The sequence below is a fragment of the Mustela nivalis genome (genome assembly GCF_964662115.1).
Source record: "Mustela nivalis genome assembly, chromosome: 3".
In the NCBI taxonomy this organism is placed as follows: Eukaryota; Metazoa; Chordata; class Mammalia; order Carnivora; family Mustelidae; genus Mustela; species Mustela nivalis.
Window position 1 is genome coordinate 165210847 of NC_139022.1, and position 18753 is coordinate 165229599.

General features: G+C 34.7%; 1 protein-coding gene across 7 annotated transcripts in view; it reads left to right on the plus strand.

Moving 5' to 3' along the window:
* Positions 1-18753, plus strand: part of CDH18 (cadherin 18) — a 974546-nt gene that overhangs the window by 844402 nt on the left and 111391 nt on the right. For all 7 annotated transcript variants that reach the window (XM_082724411.1, XM_082724412.1, XM_082724407.1 and 4 more), the window contains one exon: positions 14274-14441. In XM_082724411.1, coding sequence (XP_082580537.1) covers positions 14274-14441 — 168 coding nt within the window. The remainder of the gene's footprint in view (positions 1-14273; positions 14442-18753) is intronic.

Consider the following 18753-nt stretch of genomic DNA (forward strand, 5'->3'; position numbering starts at 1 on the left):
TTTAATACTTGTTACTTGTATTTGCATTTTGAGCCCATCATATTTTTACAAATCATGTGAACAAGCTATTTTGGGATAATCATACTTAATTAGTACTTCCAGACTTCTCTTTTATTATTATTTTCCAAGGAAATGCATTTCTATTTAAGTTAGAGTACTTCTACAAACATTCACTATTTGGTAATAAAATATTTTTGTTTAAAATTTTAAAACTTTGAAATCGTATTTCTAATTTCCTTGATTACAAAATCTCATAAATATCATAATCTTATTATTCCCCATAGCATGCAAATTTCCAGATGATAAGAATCTTAAAACTCCTTTATTTATAGGAACTTATATTCTATGAGTTCATTGCATATCAATTATATGGAGGTCAGTTTCATTTTACCTCTTCTCTTTATTCTACAAATACTATTTTTACCTGGACTGATACACACACTAACTGAAATATTTTAAAAGTGTGTATTTATGTATATGTATGTGTATATGCACTTCAGGTCTGGAGAGAAGGGTTGGGTGGGTAGGTGAGAGAAAGAGAAAAAGAGAGAGAGAGAGAAGAAAAAATAGTATTAGGAAATACACAGTCTTGATTTAATGGTGTTGGGGTAGATCTAGAAAGCCAACTATGAGTAATGAATGTGTGTATACATGTGTGTATGTGTCCGAATGTTCACATGTATGTATGCATGCGTGCATGTATATGTATCTCTGTGTGTGTGTATTCCAAAATTGAATGCTCTTTTTGTATAGCAAACCCAGAGCTTTCAAAACAACAGTAATTTTGAAAGTCAGGAAGTTGAGCATGGCTTGTCTGGGAAATTCTTTGACCCATGTGGCATTGACCTGGTTATGTGGTAGCATTCAGGTGACACCTGGACTTGTGTGGATGTTTAAAGATGTGTCCGTCGATATGCTTATTGCTTCAGTGGGAAGAGCTGGAGGGTGTCAGATGGGTCTCTTGCCCTTTCTCTCTCAGGGCTTTTCTTTCTTTCTTTCTTTCTTTTTTTTTTTTAAAGATTTTATTTATTTATTTGACAGAGGGAGATCACAAGTAGGCAGAGAGGCAGGCAGAGAGAGAGAGGAGGAAGCAGGCTCCCTGCTGAGCAGAGAGCCCGATGCGGGACTCGATCCCAGGACCCTGAGATCATGACCTGAGCTGAAGGCAGCGGCTTAACCCACTGAGCCACCCAGGCGCCCTCTCAGGGCTTTTCTATGTGGTCTCTTTGCTAGGTAGCTAAATGACTTACATGATAGCTTAGGGCTTTCAAAGACCAAAGGGAAAGTTCTCAGGCTTCTGAAGTCCAGGGTCTAAATTGCATATTCATCAAATCAATCATAGTCCAACCCTGATGAGTGGTATTGATATTCGATTCCCTACAAAAAGGAAAACATAAAGTTATTGGCCACTTGGAGCAAGATGAGTCTTGGGTTTCTACGTTTATCAGTCTTTCTTTCGTCACACCAAATACCAATTGGTTAAGTATCTGTGTTAAGCTCAGGTCATGATCTCAGGGTCCTGGGATGGATCTCTTAAGTCAGGCTCCCTGCTCAGCGGCAAGTCTGCTTCTCCCTCTTCTTCTCCTCTGCCTCCACCACTCCCCAAACCCCTCTGTGCTCTTTCTCTCTTACATTAAAAATAATAATAATAATAATAATAATAATAAATAAAAGACTCAATCCTTAGCTTTTGGAGTCACATCTTTCAGTTAACCAGAATTATCCATGATTTGTCTAACATCCTGATTTTCCCCAGAACTTGTATTCCAATGCTATTAGAACCCAACCAGGCCAAGGCAACCAGAGGTTGGTTTTGAAACATAGTGGCAAGATGCAGACATCTTTCCAAAATCCATTTCAGCCTCTTGTAGTATTTTCCCTGAACTCACAAGGAATCAGAAAATCACAGGAAACTGATTGTGACAGCAGAGACTGAATTCTAATTTTGCAGACTAAATGTTGGCTATCTCATAGCTCTCTGTCCTTGGACAGTTTTCTTATCTAAACCTATATACTTCTATATACTATATATAATATATATATGTACCTATATACTATATATAGTATATAGGGTATATACTATACCTTATATATTTCTTATCTATAATATATATCTATACCCTATACCATATATATATATATATAATATATATCTATACCCTGTACCCTATTATATATCATACCCTAAACATAATCTATTCTTGCAACCCCTTTATGCTGAAAGCCTGAAAATGCATAAAATATTTCGTCATCACAAATGCTCTGTCTGGCAGCCCTGTGATTTTATTGGTATGCTTATTAAATATATTAACTAATGAGACTGACCTTTTGAAATTATAGCTTACATTGAAATACCAATAACAGATATAAAAATAAGCAAAATGCAAAAAAAAAAAAAATCCAAACAAAACACCCCAAGTGAGAAGTATCTTTAACAAGGTATCTACATACCTTTAATTATATAGAATACCTTTAACAAGGTATGCTATATACAGCAGAATGTAGCTATATTCTGTTTGAATCTGTCTGATTTATGCCTCTAAATCCACAGAGGGGGTAATACCTACTTTTGTGACGATGTTCCCTCTCTCCTTCTCTTCTCTGTCTCCCTCACTCCCTTTGCCTGCCCTCTCTTCCTGTCTCTCTTTCAAAACAGGCCAACCCTTTCCTATAGACTCTGTAAGGTTCATTCCTTGAGATAATGCCACTGTAGCATTAGGATTGTTTGTTTGTTGTTGTTGTTTGTTTGTTTTGTTTGTTTTTAGCATTAGGATTTTAATGTCAGGAAATTCTGGGTTACATTTTAAGGTTTGCAAGTTTCTGGTCTGGGGAGAGTGACTTTAGCTTTGAGCTTTTTCTTCTCATTGAGTATATGGGCAAAATATACGAGATACGTAGCCAAAGGGAGTGCCTGAGTCATAGTCCATACTCAAAAAACCTGAATTCTCCTTCCTTTTCTCTCAGGAGAAATAAAATGCTTTACCATCAATTTTAATGGTAGGAAGAGAAAAAATATAGAGGAGGAAAAATTGAATCTTCCTACTAAAGCATAAAAATGTCTTCCTTCATGAATTTATGGTTGTTAATTCCATGAGTCATAGCTTGAAGCTAAATATGTTGAAGGTTTCCATTTGTTCTTCTTTTAATTCTTGGAAACCATGGTTTTATAGAATATTATGTATTTTTCTTTAAAAATAAAATCAATTATATAACAAAAACATAAATAAAACCTAAAGTAATCTATTACCCACTGGAACTTTAGAGTCTCAGATGTGCTAAATGTAGCTGTAGAGATAACCTCATCTGCTCAGCCACAGTCAGTAATAACATCTGACAAGTAGTGAAGCTTAGTCACAATTTCCACAGGGGCAGCAACAGAGCTATTCAAACTTTCAGTCACTTGAGGAACAAAACAAATATTCAGAGTATTTTAATCACTGAGTACCTAATCTCTACTTTTCTGCCACAATCTTTTTCCAATAAATCCAGTTTTCTTTATACAGCTATGCACATTATATACCCTCATCTTTGTTCTTATCAGATTCCCTTTGCAGGGATATCCTATTTCTCCATTCATGCTTCCATAATCTACAAATATTCTATTTATAATACAAATACTATACAAAATAAATAATATCATTCTAATAGTCTATTTTATTCTACCATAATGTATAGTATACTCTTCCATCAGAGTCATCCATTTTTATAACTATGACCTCTGATGCCTGGGTTTTGTTGGCCATTTAATAAAATATATTTTCTGTATTACTTAATTTCCCAGATTTTTATATATACCTCCTTATCAGTAAATACTCTAATCATAAAATTATAATGCTATAAACTCTGCCCTATATGTTTCTGTATTCCACATTTTATATAGAACAGAAACACGTTAGCATACATTGAATTGGTGATGAATGAAGAAAATATATTTCTGGAGCTGTGTTACTGATAAATACATGTAGATTTAATGCCTAAATGTTTTTGCTTTCAATATAGACAAGAGCTTATGGAAACCACATATCCTTACCAAGTCAGTAGGAAAAATTCGGAATATATAGCTGAATAGATGTAGTGTATGATACACTAAATATTGAAACAAACAGCTTTTGAATAGCTAACATAATGTATCTTCCAGATACCTAGTACACCACAGTCAGGCAGTTGGAAAGTTGAATTTTTACTACCAAGCTTTTAAGTGTCATCATGTAGAAAATGATTAATGAAACTTCTGAATATTTCTAAATCTCTCAGTGATCATATTATTTTAAAGAAATATTTTCCAATGAAATATGAGCTCTTGCGGACAGATATCTTGTCTTCTCAACTCTAGATGGTTATCTCAAGTTTGAGCATTCATGAGAATCACAGAAGGAGCTTGTCACAAAAACTGACACTTTGACCCCACTCTCCCCCATATTCTATTTCAATAGATCAAAGGTGGTTTCCTTAAATTTGCATGCTAATTGGCACTCCATGTGATTTTGATATTAAGTGGCTCTTGTGCCCCGTTAGAGAAATACAGGGGATTCCTGTGTATTTTAATATATGTTACATACTGATATGCTAGGCTTTACATGAATGTATGAGTAATTGAGTAAATTAAAAAGGAAACATGAGAAAGAGTCAAAGTGTATATAGTAGTTTAGACCTGGAAGAAAGCATGCCTGTTTCTCTTGTAAATGCATATGTGGACCTTAAGTGTTTCTGTAGGAAGCTGAATGTGTATGTTTGTTTATTTGTTCTAACCTTTAGGAATTTTATTTTGCTGTCTTGTGTAGTATTATCTAAGGAACTAGATTTGTACATTTCCGTCTTAAAATCTTTTTAGTGGCTAAAAATGCAAGAACACATTTTGGAGGATATATTGCTCTATATGACTGTCATCATCAGGGAAGAAAACATATGGTTAAGCCAGTGAGCCAGGTTGAACACGTAATGCTTATAACCACAGATGAGGTTTCAACGTTATGAACTTGTATTCAGCAGAGAGTAATTCCCAGTTACAGGCCCCTACATATCAAGGTGATTGGTAAGCAGTAGTCAGAAGGTAATTTGCAGGCAGTGGGGCACCTGCAGTCGTTTATCAGGAAGTTAATAAGAAACAAAACAAAATGATACAAGGGTAATCACATCCTGTTGATTCACCCCAGCTACACATGAGAATAAGAGGCAACATTTCCAGTTAAAATTTTTGAAGTAAACATTGCTAGTGAAACTTATCCAACAAACATTCAGAATATGACATTATCAGTTACTTAGCATGTTTTTAATTAAAAAAATAAATAAAACAAACAATGAAATCATTTTAAGTAATTAATTTAACTTCTCTGTATTTTTTTCTTTAAAATTTACTTAGAGGTACCTGGGTGGCTCAAATGTTTGCGTGTCTGCCTTTGGCATGGGTCATGATCCCAGGGTCCTGGGATCCAGCTCTACATGCGTCTTCTCGCTCAGCAGGAAGCCTGCTTCTCCCTCTCCCTCTGTCTCTCTCCCTGCTTATACTCTCTCTCTGTATCTCTGTCTCAAAAGAATAAATAAAACAGAAATCTTAAAAAAAAATACTTAAAGACTATGTGGTAGGATGTCTTTTTTTATCAAGTGTATTTGAAAGGCAAAAGTAAGTTATAGTACAATCACTGGTAGCTGGATACATGGCAGAAAGGGTCAAATGTAGTTTATCCAGCCTTGTACATGACTTTAGGCTTCACAGTTTGAAAAATGAACATTACCACTAGATTTTTTGTTACCTGTGTGCATGTGTGTATCCCCATATGTATACTCCATTATTAGCATGAAAAGATGGATATAAAAATAAAGAAATGTATAAATACATAGTGACAGCACTTCCATCTTAAGTTTTGTCTTTCCAAACTATGGCCCATACCCACTTGCACTGGACTCACCTGAGGAGTTGTAATGGCTGTTGGAGTGGTCATTAAGAGGATATGACCTCCAGTTGACCTACAAGCTGAACCCAGGCAATAAGAGACTCATCTCCTCCCTTGAGCTTGGAATATGCTTCTACCCACTGTTCCCATAGTAGAAGCAGTTTTTTTAAGAAAACAGCCTGAGTGAACAGTGCGTGGTTGAGACTATCTAGACTGTATATTTGACTGAAACCACTTAAGGCCTCTGTATAAACTTTTAGGGAATATTCTGGTTGGTGGGTATGGAGTTATACTCATCTTACAGCTTTCCAAGGCCAGTCTTACATGCAAGTTCCTTTGCTTATTAAAACTGCCACCTAACAATCTGGAAGGGTCTGCCCCTTTCTTTGGTCTCTATCTATGCGGGACAATTTTAAAATCATCAATGGACTGAATATTTGTATACCCCCAAAATTTATTATGTTGAAACCCTAACTCTCAAAGTGACAATATTTTGAGATGGGACCTTTAAAACGTAATTAGGGTTAGATTCGTTTGTAAGGGTGGAGCCTTCATGACAGGTTTAGTGGATTTTTAAGAAGAACAAGAGAACCATCTTTCTCTTTTATGCTACTTGAAGACACGGTGAGAAGGCAGCTGCCCACTAGCCAGAAAGAGCACTATCACCGGGAAACTGACATCTCGATCTTCTCAGAGTCTAAAAGGTGTTATACACAACTAATGAATCGTTGAACACGACATCAAAAACTAGTGATGTACTGTATGCTGGCTAATTGAGCATAATAATTTTTAAAATATTAAAAAATAAAGGGGCTGACTTTAAAAACAAACAAACAAATAAATAATAAATAAATGTGTGAAATAAATTTCTGTTGTTTGAGCCACTGAGAATAGGGTATATTTTCATGGCAGCCCGAGCCAACTAATGCAGCAACCAGTTAGAAGTACAAGTAGGCCAGACCCTCCGAAGTACTAAATTATAGTTTCTGGTGCCTGGGTCCAAGGAATTTACTTTTCAAGATAATCTCAAGGTAATATTGAATCAGACTCAAGTTTTAAAGCCACTAGCCATACTGTCAAAATTAGACTGACTTGGGACTCCTGGGTGGCTTTGTCATTTAAGTGCCTGCTTTGGCTTAGATCATGATCCCGGGGTTCTGGGATAGAGCATTGTGGCAGGCTCCCTGCTCAGGAGAAAATATGCCTCTCTCTCTCCATGTGCCTTTCTCCAGCTCATCCTCTTGCTCGCTCTCACTCCCTCTCTCTCCCTCAAATAAATGAATACAATATTCTGAAACATGTTTTAAAAAATTAGGCTGACTCAGAAATTGATGATCCAGACTAGAATGCTGTTTAGAAAGAGAATGCTTTAATAGTTAAGGAAAGACAGCGATATTCTGAAAATGAATTGGGAAAATCAGAATATAAAATCACTTTATGTAGACAGCTTCACATTTTACTCATATTTAATTTTTTGAAGTAATTTTGTTTAATATTGTCAGTCTTTTCAAATGTGGATTCCTGGATAAAAGTAGGGGAAAATTGTGTGTGTGCATGTGAATGCTTATCCAAACTATATATTTAATTCTGTACAAAAGCCGTCTATTGTGCTCAGCATTGAAAATGGAAAGTAAGTTACTGATTACTTTTTGAACTTGCTTTTTTTTTTTTCTTTATTTCTTTCTCAAACTATTGGGAAAATGTGAACGTTTGCCATTGCTTTCCTGACTTCTTTCAACATTTTTTTATACTTTCTGATAAATCTATCAAATCAGAATTTTTTTTTTAAACTTGATTCAGTATCTATGCAAATATTCACCAACGCAGATAAATGATTGTTTATCCATGATGATAAAATTATCCAATAATAGATGGACAGAGCAAGAAGAGGTCATGATAATTTTGGCTACTTGGGAGCATGTACACAAGTGTTCTGCAGAGTAAGAGGGACCAAGGAGGAGGAACATTAAGATTTTTTCAAAAAATCTTGTGATCTTGGACAAGGGATGTTAAAACCTGTTTGACCCAATACTATACATTTGCTTCAAGTAATCGGGTAATACATTAGTATTTTAAACTATAAAATTAGAATGTGTTTTACATGTTTTTTTAAATCTTAATAATCAATTAATCTGAAACATATTTGCAAAAGTTGCTTAAGAAATAATTCATTCACTGATGCTGTTTATCATTTACTGCTGAAAAATGCATAATCTGAACGAGGAAAGGCATCCTTCTTTAAAAGTGCTAAGACTCTCTTCTGCAAAAAAGTACATTCCCCGTTTTTAAAAGTTACTGTGTGGCAAACTAAGAATCTAGAGAAATTTCCTCAATTTGGTCAAAATAATCTATAAAAACCCTACAGCTAAAGTCATGTTTAACGTGAGAAATTCAAAGCTTCCCCACTGAGATCAGGAACAAGGTAAGGATGTCCCTTCTTACCACTATTTTACTTTATTTTATTTTATTTATTTTCATCACTCTTTTATTTTTATTTATTTTTATTTTTATTTTTTTAAGAGACAGAGACAGACAGAGAGAGTGCCTGTGCCCAACCTGGGGATGAGAGGCACAGGGAGAGGGAGAGAGAAAATCCCAAGCAGGCTCCCTGCCCAGTGCAGAGCAAAATGTGGGACTCAATCTCACAACCCTGAGATCATGACCTGAACTAAAATCATGAGTTGGATGCTTAACCAAATGAGTCACACAAGCACCCCTTCACCACTCTTTTAGAATCTCATACCAGAAGTTCTAGTTAATGCAGTAAGATATTTCTTAAGAAATAAAAGCTATGCAGATTAGGAAAGAAGAAATAAAATGATCTCTGCTCACAGGTGACATAATTGTATATGTAGAAAATCCAAAAGAATCAGCAATGAAATGTCCTGGAACCAATAAGCATTATAGCAAGATTTTAGGATGTAAGGTTAATATATAAAAATCAATCACTTACCTATGTACAAAAAAATGAACAAGTGGAATTTTATTTAGAAACACAATACCATTTAGCTTAGCTTCCCCAGAAAGGAATACTTAAGTATAAATCTTACAAAGAGGGTACAATATTTTTATGAGGAAAACTACAAAATTCAGAAGAAAGAAACAACTAAATAAATGGAGAGATATTTCGTATTCCTTGATAGGAAGACTTAACATCTTAAAATATTAAGTCTTCCTATCAAGATGTTGGTTCTTGGGATGCCTGGGTGGGTCAGTCATTAAACATCTGCCTTTGAAAGGAAACAAAAATGAGAACGAACTTTTGGGACTTCATCAAGATCAAAACCTTCTGCACAGCAGAGGAAACAGTCAACAAAACCAGAGACAACCCATGGAACGGGAGAAGATATTCGCAAATGACACTACAAAGGGCTGATATCCAAGATCTATAAAGAATTCCTCAAATTCAACACACACAAAACAGATAATCACATCAAGAAATGGGCAAAAGACATGAACAGATACTTCTCCAAAGAAGACGTACAAATGGCTAACAGACACATGAAAAAATGTTCATCATCATTAGCCATCAGGGAGATTCAAATCAAAACCACATTGAGATACCACCTTACACTGGTTAGAAAGGCCAAAATCAACAAGACAGTAAACAACAAGTGTTGGAGAGGATATGGAGAAAGGAGAACCCTCTGAACATTATTGGTGGGAATGCAGGTTGGTGCAGCCACTTTGGAAAACGATGTGGAGATTCCTTAAGAAATTAAAAATAGAGCTTCCTATGACACTCAAATTGCACTACTGGTATTTACCCCAAAGATACAGATGTAATGAAAAGAAGGGCTATGTACCCCAATGTACATAGCAGCAATGACCACAATTGCTGAACTGTGGAAAGAGCCAAGATGCTCTTCAACAGACAAATAGATAAAGAAGATATGGTCCATATATACAATGCAGTATTATGCCTCCATCAGAAAGGATGAATACCCAACTTTTGTATCAACATGGACAAGACTGGAGGAGATTATGCTGAGTGAAATAAGTCAAGCAGAGAGAGTCAATTAGCAATGGTTTCACTTACTTGTGGAGCATAAGGAATAACATAGAGGACATTGGGAAAAGGAGAGACGTGAGTTGGGGGAAATCAGAGGAGGAGACAAACTGTGAGAGATTGTGAAGACTGAGAAACAAACAGGGTTTTGGAGGGAAAAGGGGCTGGGGGTTTGTTTGAGCCTGGTGGTGGGTATTAAGGAGGGCACGTATTGAAGGGAGCACTGGGTGTGCTGCATAAACAATGAATCTTGGAACACTGAAAAAAAAAAACAAAAACAAAAAACAAAACACTGAACTATAAATTTAAATAGGTATCTTTCATAATGTGTAAATTATACATTTATAAAGTTGATTGGAAAAGAAAAAGAATGCCACATAAACACAGAGGTTAGTTTATGTGGTTTCCGAAGATTTATGTGCAAAATATTTTCTAAATCAAATTCTATTTTTAAAATTTTCAAATAGAGCACATTTTGTAAGCTAAATAAATAAATAAATAAGTTTGCCTTTGGTTCAGGTCATGATCCCTAGCCCTCACTGGGCTCCCCACTCAGCAGGAAGCCTGCTTCTCCCTCTCATCCTACCCCTGCTTATATTCTGTCTCTCACTGTCTCTCCCTCTCTGTCACATAAATAAATGAAATCTTAAAAAAAAAACAAAAGTGCCGGTTCTTCCTAATTTTATCTATAGATTTGATGGAATACCAATCAAAATCCAAGCAAGTTATTTCATGAGTAATGATAAACTGATTCTAAAATTTATATGTGGAGACAAAGACCCAGAACTGCCAACACTATATTTAAGAACAACAACAAAGTTGCAAGACTGACACTATCTGACCTCAAGACTTATTACATAGCTATAGTAATCAAGACGGTGTGGTGTTGATGAAAGAACAGATAAACACATAAATGGAATAGAATAAAGAGCTCAGAAATTGACCCTTGTATATACAGGCAACTGATCTTTGACAAAGGAGCAAGCATAACACAATGGGAAAAAAATCTTTTCAACAAATGATGTTAATATGAATTAATATCATATTCAGAAAAAAAAGATGACACAAACATTATACCCTTAAAAAGGAAGTAACTCAAAATGGATCAGAGACTTAAATATTAAAACATAAATCTCTGAAATTCCTTCAAGGTAACATAGGAGAAAATCTAGATGACCTTGGGTATGGCAATGATGTTTTAAATATAACACCAAAGACATGAACTGTGAAAGAAATTGTTAATCTGGACTGAAAAAAAAAATTTTTTTTTAATTCTACACTGTGAATGATATTGTCAAGAGAAAAAAGAGGTAAGTCATATCCTGGCAGAAAACATTTGAAAATGACAAATTTGATAAAGGACTATTATCTAAAATATATAACAACCCTGAAAACTCAAAAATAAGAAAAGAAATAACCCAATTTAAAAACTGGACAAGAGACCTAACAGACACCTCACCAAAGAAGACATACAAAGGAGGTTCATTGTGGGTTCACCAGTTACAACAAATGTACCATTCTGATGGAGGGTATTGATAGTGGGGGAGCTGTGTGTGTGTACTGCAGAGAAGGAATAGGGAGAGGGTTCATGATAACTGTACTTTCTTCTTGGTTTTGCTGTGGACCTAAACTGCTCTAAAAAGGTCTATTTAGAAAGAAAAAAAAGTTACTGTGCATAAGCTGTGTTCTAGGCTTCCTCATGTACAAGCATCTGGGCAGTGTGTTAGAAGGAGATCATTGTATACTGAGACCATATTCCTAAGGCCATTCTCCACTTACTTGTGTGCCTTCTAAGCACATCCCCGGAACCATCCTAAAGAGAATTGTGAGTTGAAACGGATTCTTAGATAATCATTTCTGAGAAGTACGTGTCAACTCTGGACATACTATTTTCTTTCCATAAGCAAATTTGACTGACAAGTTTCTTCTCACTTTGTGTCAGATGTAGCTGTACTATAAAAGAAGGGGCATAATGGCAATGGAATGAAATTACTGAAATTCATACTATAAAATAGGGCTTGTGCTGATTTCTCTTCCCTGATTCTCTTTAATGAATAACATTCAGATTATATAAATGTATCTATCATTCACTTTGTAATGATTGATTTTACTGTTATATTTTTATACTCAGCAAATAGCATATAAATGGTTTCATTGTAAAACATTATCCCGGACAATAACCTCAAACTTCTGCACACCAGGGGCAAGTCTCAATTATAATGTATTTTTTTTAGAACATCTTTGTTTTCAAATATAAGAAAGTATATGTTTCTTTCATTAAATATTTTCATTAATTCTTAGCTTGTTCATTTCTGCATCAATTCAATTCCTTCTTTATAAGTATTGTATGTGATAAAACATTGTTCTTTTTAATAAGAATGCTTGAGGCTTTCCCATATGCATGAATTAGATGAATCATTTATTACCATATTATTATAATTTCTTTTGATAAGAATAATTTTCATTTTTATTTAGCTTCAGGAAAATTCTCCTGAACTCCTTCAATTAAAAATTCACAAATATTGAAAGTTGTGGGATTGCTTTTGCTGGTTGTTGAGGCTCTCATCTCCAAGTCGTTACACATATAATCTATGTGGTAAAACAAAAATACTGCTTCAGTGTTCTATGTTCAAATTGGTTTACTAATCCTTTCCACTTCTAAAGGACTATTTTTAACTTGAAAACACAACCCTATTTTCTCTCATAATGTCAATATACTGTCTGTAAGAGTGTTTGTTAAAATCTATAGTTAGCAGTTATTATAATTGGCATTGTCCTGTGAATTGCACTGCTAACTACTCAGTTGTTTAGTTGAAGCCATTGGTGCCTTTCTCAAAAAGTGACATGATACATGGGGATCTGGGTGGCTCAGTAGGTTCAGCCTCTGACTTTGGCTTGGATTATGATCTCAAGGTACTGGAATCTCATGATCTCGGGGTCCTGGGTTAGAGTCCTATGTTAGGCTATGAGCTAACAGTGGAGAGTCTCCTTGTCTCTCTCCTTCTGCCCTTCCCCGTACATGGGCTTGCTCGTGCTCTCTCTCTCGCTCTCAAATAAATAAATATAAATAAATAAATATTTTTTTAAAAAGGTGACATGATCCAAATATATATATATATATATATATATATATATATATATATATATATTTTTTTTTTTTTTTTTTTTTTTTTTTAAGTAAAAAGGTGGACACCTGGGTGGCTTAGTCGTTAAGTGTCTGCTTTCAGCTCAGGTCATGATCCCAGGATACTGGGATTGAGTCCCAGTCCCAGCTCAGGCTCTGGGCTTAGTGGGAAGCCTGCTTCTCCTTCTCCCACTCCCCCTGGTAGTGTTCCCTCTCTAGCTGTGTCTCTCTCTGTCAAATAAATAAATAAAAATCTTTATAAAAAATAAAAAGTGAAAAGGTAGTAATAAAATGTTGACCTATATGTGGAGTAGCAAATATGTTTATATTATATATTTATATACATGTGTTATATAATTATAAATACAGATATGCATATATTTATTTATTATAATATAGGTCATCTACATGAGAACTTTTTTTTATAACACAGTTAATTGTCCTTGACTCTCTGGAAAATGTGTTTCAGTTTTTAAATTTAAGGATCTATTGACAAAGCTGTATGATTTATATGTACCTATGTTTGAAATAAATGGGGATATAACACGTAACATTTTTTTATATCTTTATTGAATCCAAGTACTAGTTCATAAAAAGGTAACTTTAATGTCTCTTTTGGCACTATGAAATCAAGAATGCAAGTTTTACATGGGATTTTTGGAATCAATTTCATCACTTTGCTTTGCTTATGTACTTAGATCTAGTTCTTACTGTAACTGTATTTCCTGATAAAAACAGGGACTTTCTTAGTCTTGATAAATGTTAAAATGACTCCTGCCTACAATATTTGTTCAAGTACACACAATTCTTGAATGTTTTCCATTATCAAACTTTGGCAACTCTATGTAGGAAGCTATATGTAAATTGTTCTGTAAGGAGGAAAATTAGCCTCTCCTCAAATCATATCATCTGACACTTGTGAGGACCACAATTTATGAAATATTTAGTAATCCAGCAGAGGAACAATCCTGGGCTGTGCAGCTGCCCTCCGAGGCACCCCAAGAAACACAAAGAAATGGACATCTTAACGGCCATGCGTAGAACGGTTTGGGATCTGTGGTTTTAAATAAAGGATTCCATGAGATAGTTTTAGTAACATTTTAAAGTACATTTGTCTCAGAAAACTGGCTTTCTCAAGAAAGTATTTCATTTAAAAATGCACTTCTTAAAACAAAGAAGAAAGATATATCTGTGCTGTTTCTCATTTAATATGTAATCCATATTGTTTTCTTTAAAATATGTATTACAGGAGTTATTAGAACTGCCTTACATAATATGGACAGAGAAGCCAGAGAACACTATTCAGTGGTCATTCAAGCCAAAGACATGGCTGGGCAAGTTGGAGGGCTTTCTGGATCGACAACGGTCAACATCACCCTGACTGATGTCAACGACAACCCCCCACGGTTTCCTCAGAGTATGTACCGGATTCTTATGATATATATTTATCACTCTTCATTTGCATAAAAATGAAATACTTAAGTATATGATGTCATCTTACTGTTAAATGTGGATATTTTGGTTTTGTGCTATATGGTTTCCCTTCTATACATGAGAGTAGAGAAATCACTCAGCTTATTGTCTCCTGAACCTGGTGGATAATTGCTACCATGTTAAAAAATATGTGTTTCAGTTGTCATTACAGGTAAATATTAAAAATGATAGAGTGGTACTAAGTACCACTAAGTATATCTTACATTTGCTAGAGCAGTTATGTATTACTAAGATATACAGGGAGATACCCAAAATACATTCTGAAGGTAACATTCTTCTCTTGAAAAAAAAAAAAATGCATAAGTGTTTTTGGTGACTGAAATTGAAAAAAACATACTCTCATGTTAAGAATGAATGCTCTCCAAACCCCCATACCCCCCCCCACACATACATGTGCATACACAAAGCATCCCACAGCAAGGTGCAGCTAATACAATAAAGTGGGAAACCCTTTGAATGGGGGGGGGGGCACAAATTTTCAAGCAATACAAGGGGAGAAGATGTCAGTTTTGTGAGTGTGAAAAAGAATGGTGTTTATGACATCCTCAGAATGGGAAAAAGTGTATTTCAGGATTTCTAATGTGGCAGAAATTGTGGATGACATTTTATAGAATAGCCTTTAATTAAGATAAAAATCTTGTAGGGGTGCTATCCCTTAGGTCTTTTTGACACATGGTGTTTAAAAACTGCAATAAAGTAGACACCTGGTATGTCAATACAGGCTCTTCACAAGTTTGTGTGATATGTCTTCCCCCACTGTATCTCTTTTAATATTTCTCTTGGTACATTCCAGGGCTATCCATAAAGGAATATTACCTGTTCCCAAAACATAATAACCTTTCACATTCTTAATTCAACCAGAATTCTTCATACTCACATTTCTCTGCTTAAAAGTCTTGTTATAATTTTCCCTGAAATTTTGCAGAATTAAAAGCTAATGAATTCTTGTTTTCTATTACCTGGCACTTTCATGTTATGCTATTTCCTTAGGTACATATGACTTCTACTACTGTAAGTCTCTCTAAGTAAGAATGATACTTAAATTGTCTATGTAACCTTAAGTGTTCAGATCAGTGGCCAGCCCTTGATAAATGATTGCTAGATGAATGAATGAATGAGTTAATGAACTGAATTCAAATACTCTGTCAAACTACCATTGTTAAAAGACATACAAGTCAAGTTCATAGCATCAATTTAAAATACTGTTTCTAGAGATGAGGTGCCTAGGTGGCACAGTTGGTTCAACATTCAACTCTTGGTTTCAACTCAGGTCCTGATCTCAGGGTCATGAGACTGAACCCTACATTGGGCTCTGCTCTCAGCGTGAATTCTGCTTGAGATTCTCTCTCCTTTTGCCAATCCCACACCCTCTAAAATAAATACATCTTTTAAAAATATATATTTGTTCTAGAGATAGATTATGTGACCTGGTCATTCATGTGGCCTTTGCTCTATGAAGAAAGTAGGTTTATAATAAATCACAAATAAGTTCACATTACATTAAATCACAAAATTCAATTTTGTAATTTTACACATTACAGGGCATTTTTGTATTTACTTTATCACTTAGTTCACAAAACGTGCGTATATACATATACTACTCTACAAGTGCTTTTCTTTAATAGGATAAAGGCACTAAAGTTCAAAGATTTTTTAAAATTTAATGAATAATACTAAGCTCAATTGAACATAAACTTTATTACAGTTTACAAAGGGAACTTGTCTACCTTATTTTCAAGTAGATACTATCACAGCTATTTTAAAGATATAGATTAGTATCACCGCTCTGAATAGAATGAAGTTTAAGGGATACACTACAAACATTCAATAAATGCTTGGTCTTGACACAGATTGCATCTCTCACTCTCTGTGTCCCTCCTCCTCTCTATAAACTAATTTTTAAATTTATGAGTCCACTGAAGTTGATTTTAAAAACCAACAAAAAAAGAAACTGTACTTGTGCTAAATATGGAGAAATGATTCCTAATTTTATTTTTTGATTAATATCAGTGATATTGTTGAAACATCAGTTTATGGTGAAAACTATTGTTTTACCTGATGAAGGAACAGAATAGATGTACATTCTCTGAGTGAACTCCACATATCTAAGGAGGCCCCCTTTCTTCAGTCAGGAGCAGTCTACGCAGAGTGATGGACAGATGCCAACCCTGCCACTCTGTGAGATGTGCTTAGAGTTTTGAAATGGAGTCATTACACACTCAGAACCTAACAGTTTGACTTGCTTGAAAGATACTTTATACTCAAATTGCGTTAAGCACAATGAAGTTTTCAGAATAATTAGTGTCACCTTGACAAGAGTGACTTGCAGTAAATTATTTTTTAATTTACCTCTAAGCATCATAACTTATCAAATGGCTACATATATAATGGGAAACTGTAACTGCTTGGAGAAAAAAAAAAGATATATTATGAGGACTTATGTTCAGGAAGCACCATGAAATGCACGAATCTACAAAATTCAACTTATTTAAAGATTATATCCTGTCATCAAATAGATCCAGTACTTTGTTTCTTTTAAGATGGGATATTTTCACACGCCTCCTTCTGACTTCTTTCTCATTTCACTGGACTCATTGTTTTTACACCACTACTGTGATCAACTCTAGTATAAACATCTGCACACAACACTTTGCAAAAATATTCCTTCAAAGCATTTTTCCCTTTTTTATTTTTTTCTGTTAACCTTCCATGCTCTGAGGAAATGAATCGGTTTGTTATATCTTGTCCTTTAAGATTATCACTGTATTTTTAAATTTGAAATAAATTGACTCGAAGTGATTGAAAACTAGGGAATGAAGTAAACTGATAATTTCCTTTATGAAGACTTTACACTAGGTAGTTGCCAACGCAGTGGCTTAGGATGCAGCATTAATAAAGATCCAGGCTGACACAGCTGCCTATCACTGTCAGAAAGGCAGAGGGCAGAATAGAGACCAGTTGGTACATGCCCAGCTGAGAGGACGGCCATTGCTCAATTACACATAATGCATTCATGTGTTAAGAAAGGGAGACCCTTACAAGATGCAGAGTGAAAGAACAAATCAACCCTTCTATGGCTTGAGTATTTACTCAAAGGACATAAGCAATACCCAGTTCTCCTTAACTTAAAGCATGGGCTGTAAAATTCCTCAATATTAGCCCTTCGGTTGAAAGGAATGTATCCCACTTCTTAAGATTCTTGCAGTGTCCTTTTCTGGTTTTACTATGCTATAGTAAATTGCACTTATTGCTTAATTTATTTTTAGGTAGATGAAAAAGTCACTGACCTCCATTATTTTCTATAAATAATATGCATATAAAATCAATAACTTACATGAAAATTCATAAAGCAGACCTTCTGTACTCTTAAGTGAAAGGATCTGTATTTTTACAATTGCCTTTGACTAAGTAAGAATGAATAATCCAAATTGGGAAAGAAAAAAAAAAAACCTGCATGTCAAGTAATCAGCATGAAATGGTAAGAACTTGATTAGTTAAAAAATTTCCCCCAAGAACTTGAAGTGATTGCAAAATTGTATGTCATTGAACAGCTTTAGTTCTCTTGTGACTGGAGTTGATATAATGCTGTGGAATATTTGAAGGATCGAGGCATAAAAGTTCAATAGATGGCAGTATTTTCTATAGTACTACGAGTTAGAGATGTTTACCTGATTTGAGTAAATGTTAATATTGGTGAAAAGTAAAATATCACTGATGAATATATTGATAATGTTATGATTTTGTTGATAGCAAAGTATTTTAGAGGAAAGGCCATATTTTCAAATTACTATTTACCTTTTCATGAAACAAAATCTAAATGGCATATAATATATTCAGCATTAATGTTTTATTTAAAACAGGAATTGAAAGAAACAAAACAAGAAAGCTTCTCCTTTGATCAATCAAAATGTGAAGTATATGTTTTAATTATCAGCAAGTTGACATTTCGCTAGTGTACTTCAAAAATGATATCTAGTTCATTTTTTCTTTTTCTTTCAAGTGTTTATTTAAATTCCAGTTAGTTAACCTACACTGTAATATTATTTTCATGTGTAGAATTCAGTGACTCATCACTTATACACTCCATCCGGTGCTCATCACAAATACCCTCCTTAATGACCATACCCATTTAGCTCAACCTAAATGCCCACCTCACCTCCAGCAACCCTCAATTCTCTATAGTTAAAGTCTGTTTTATGGTTTGCCTTTCTCTCTCTCTCTCTCTTTTTCCCTAT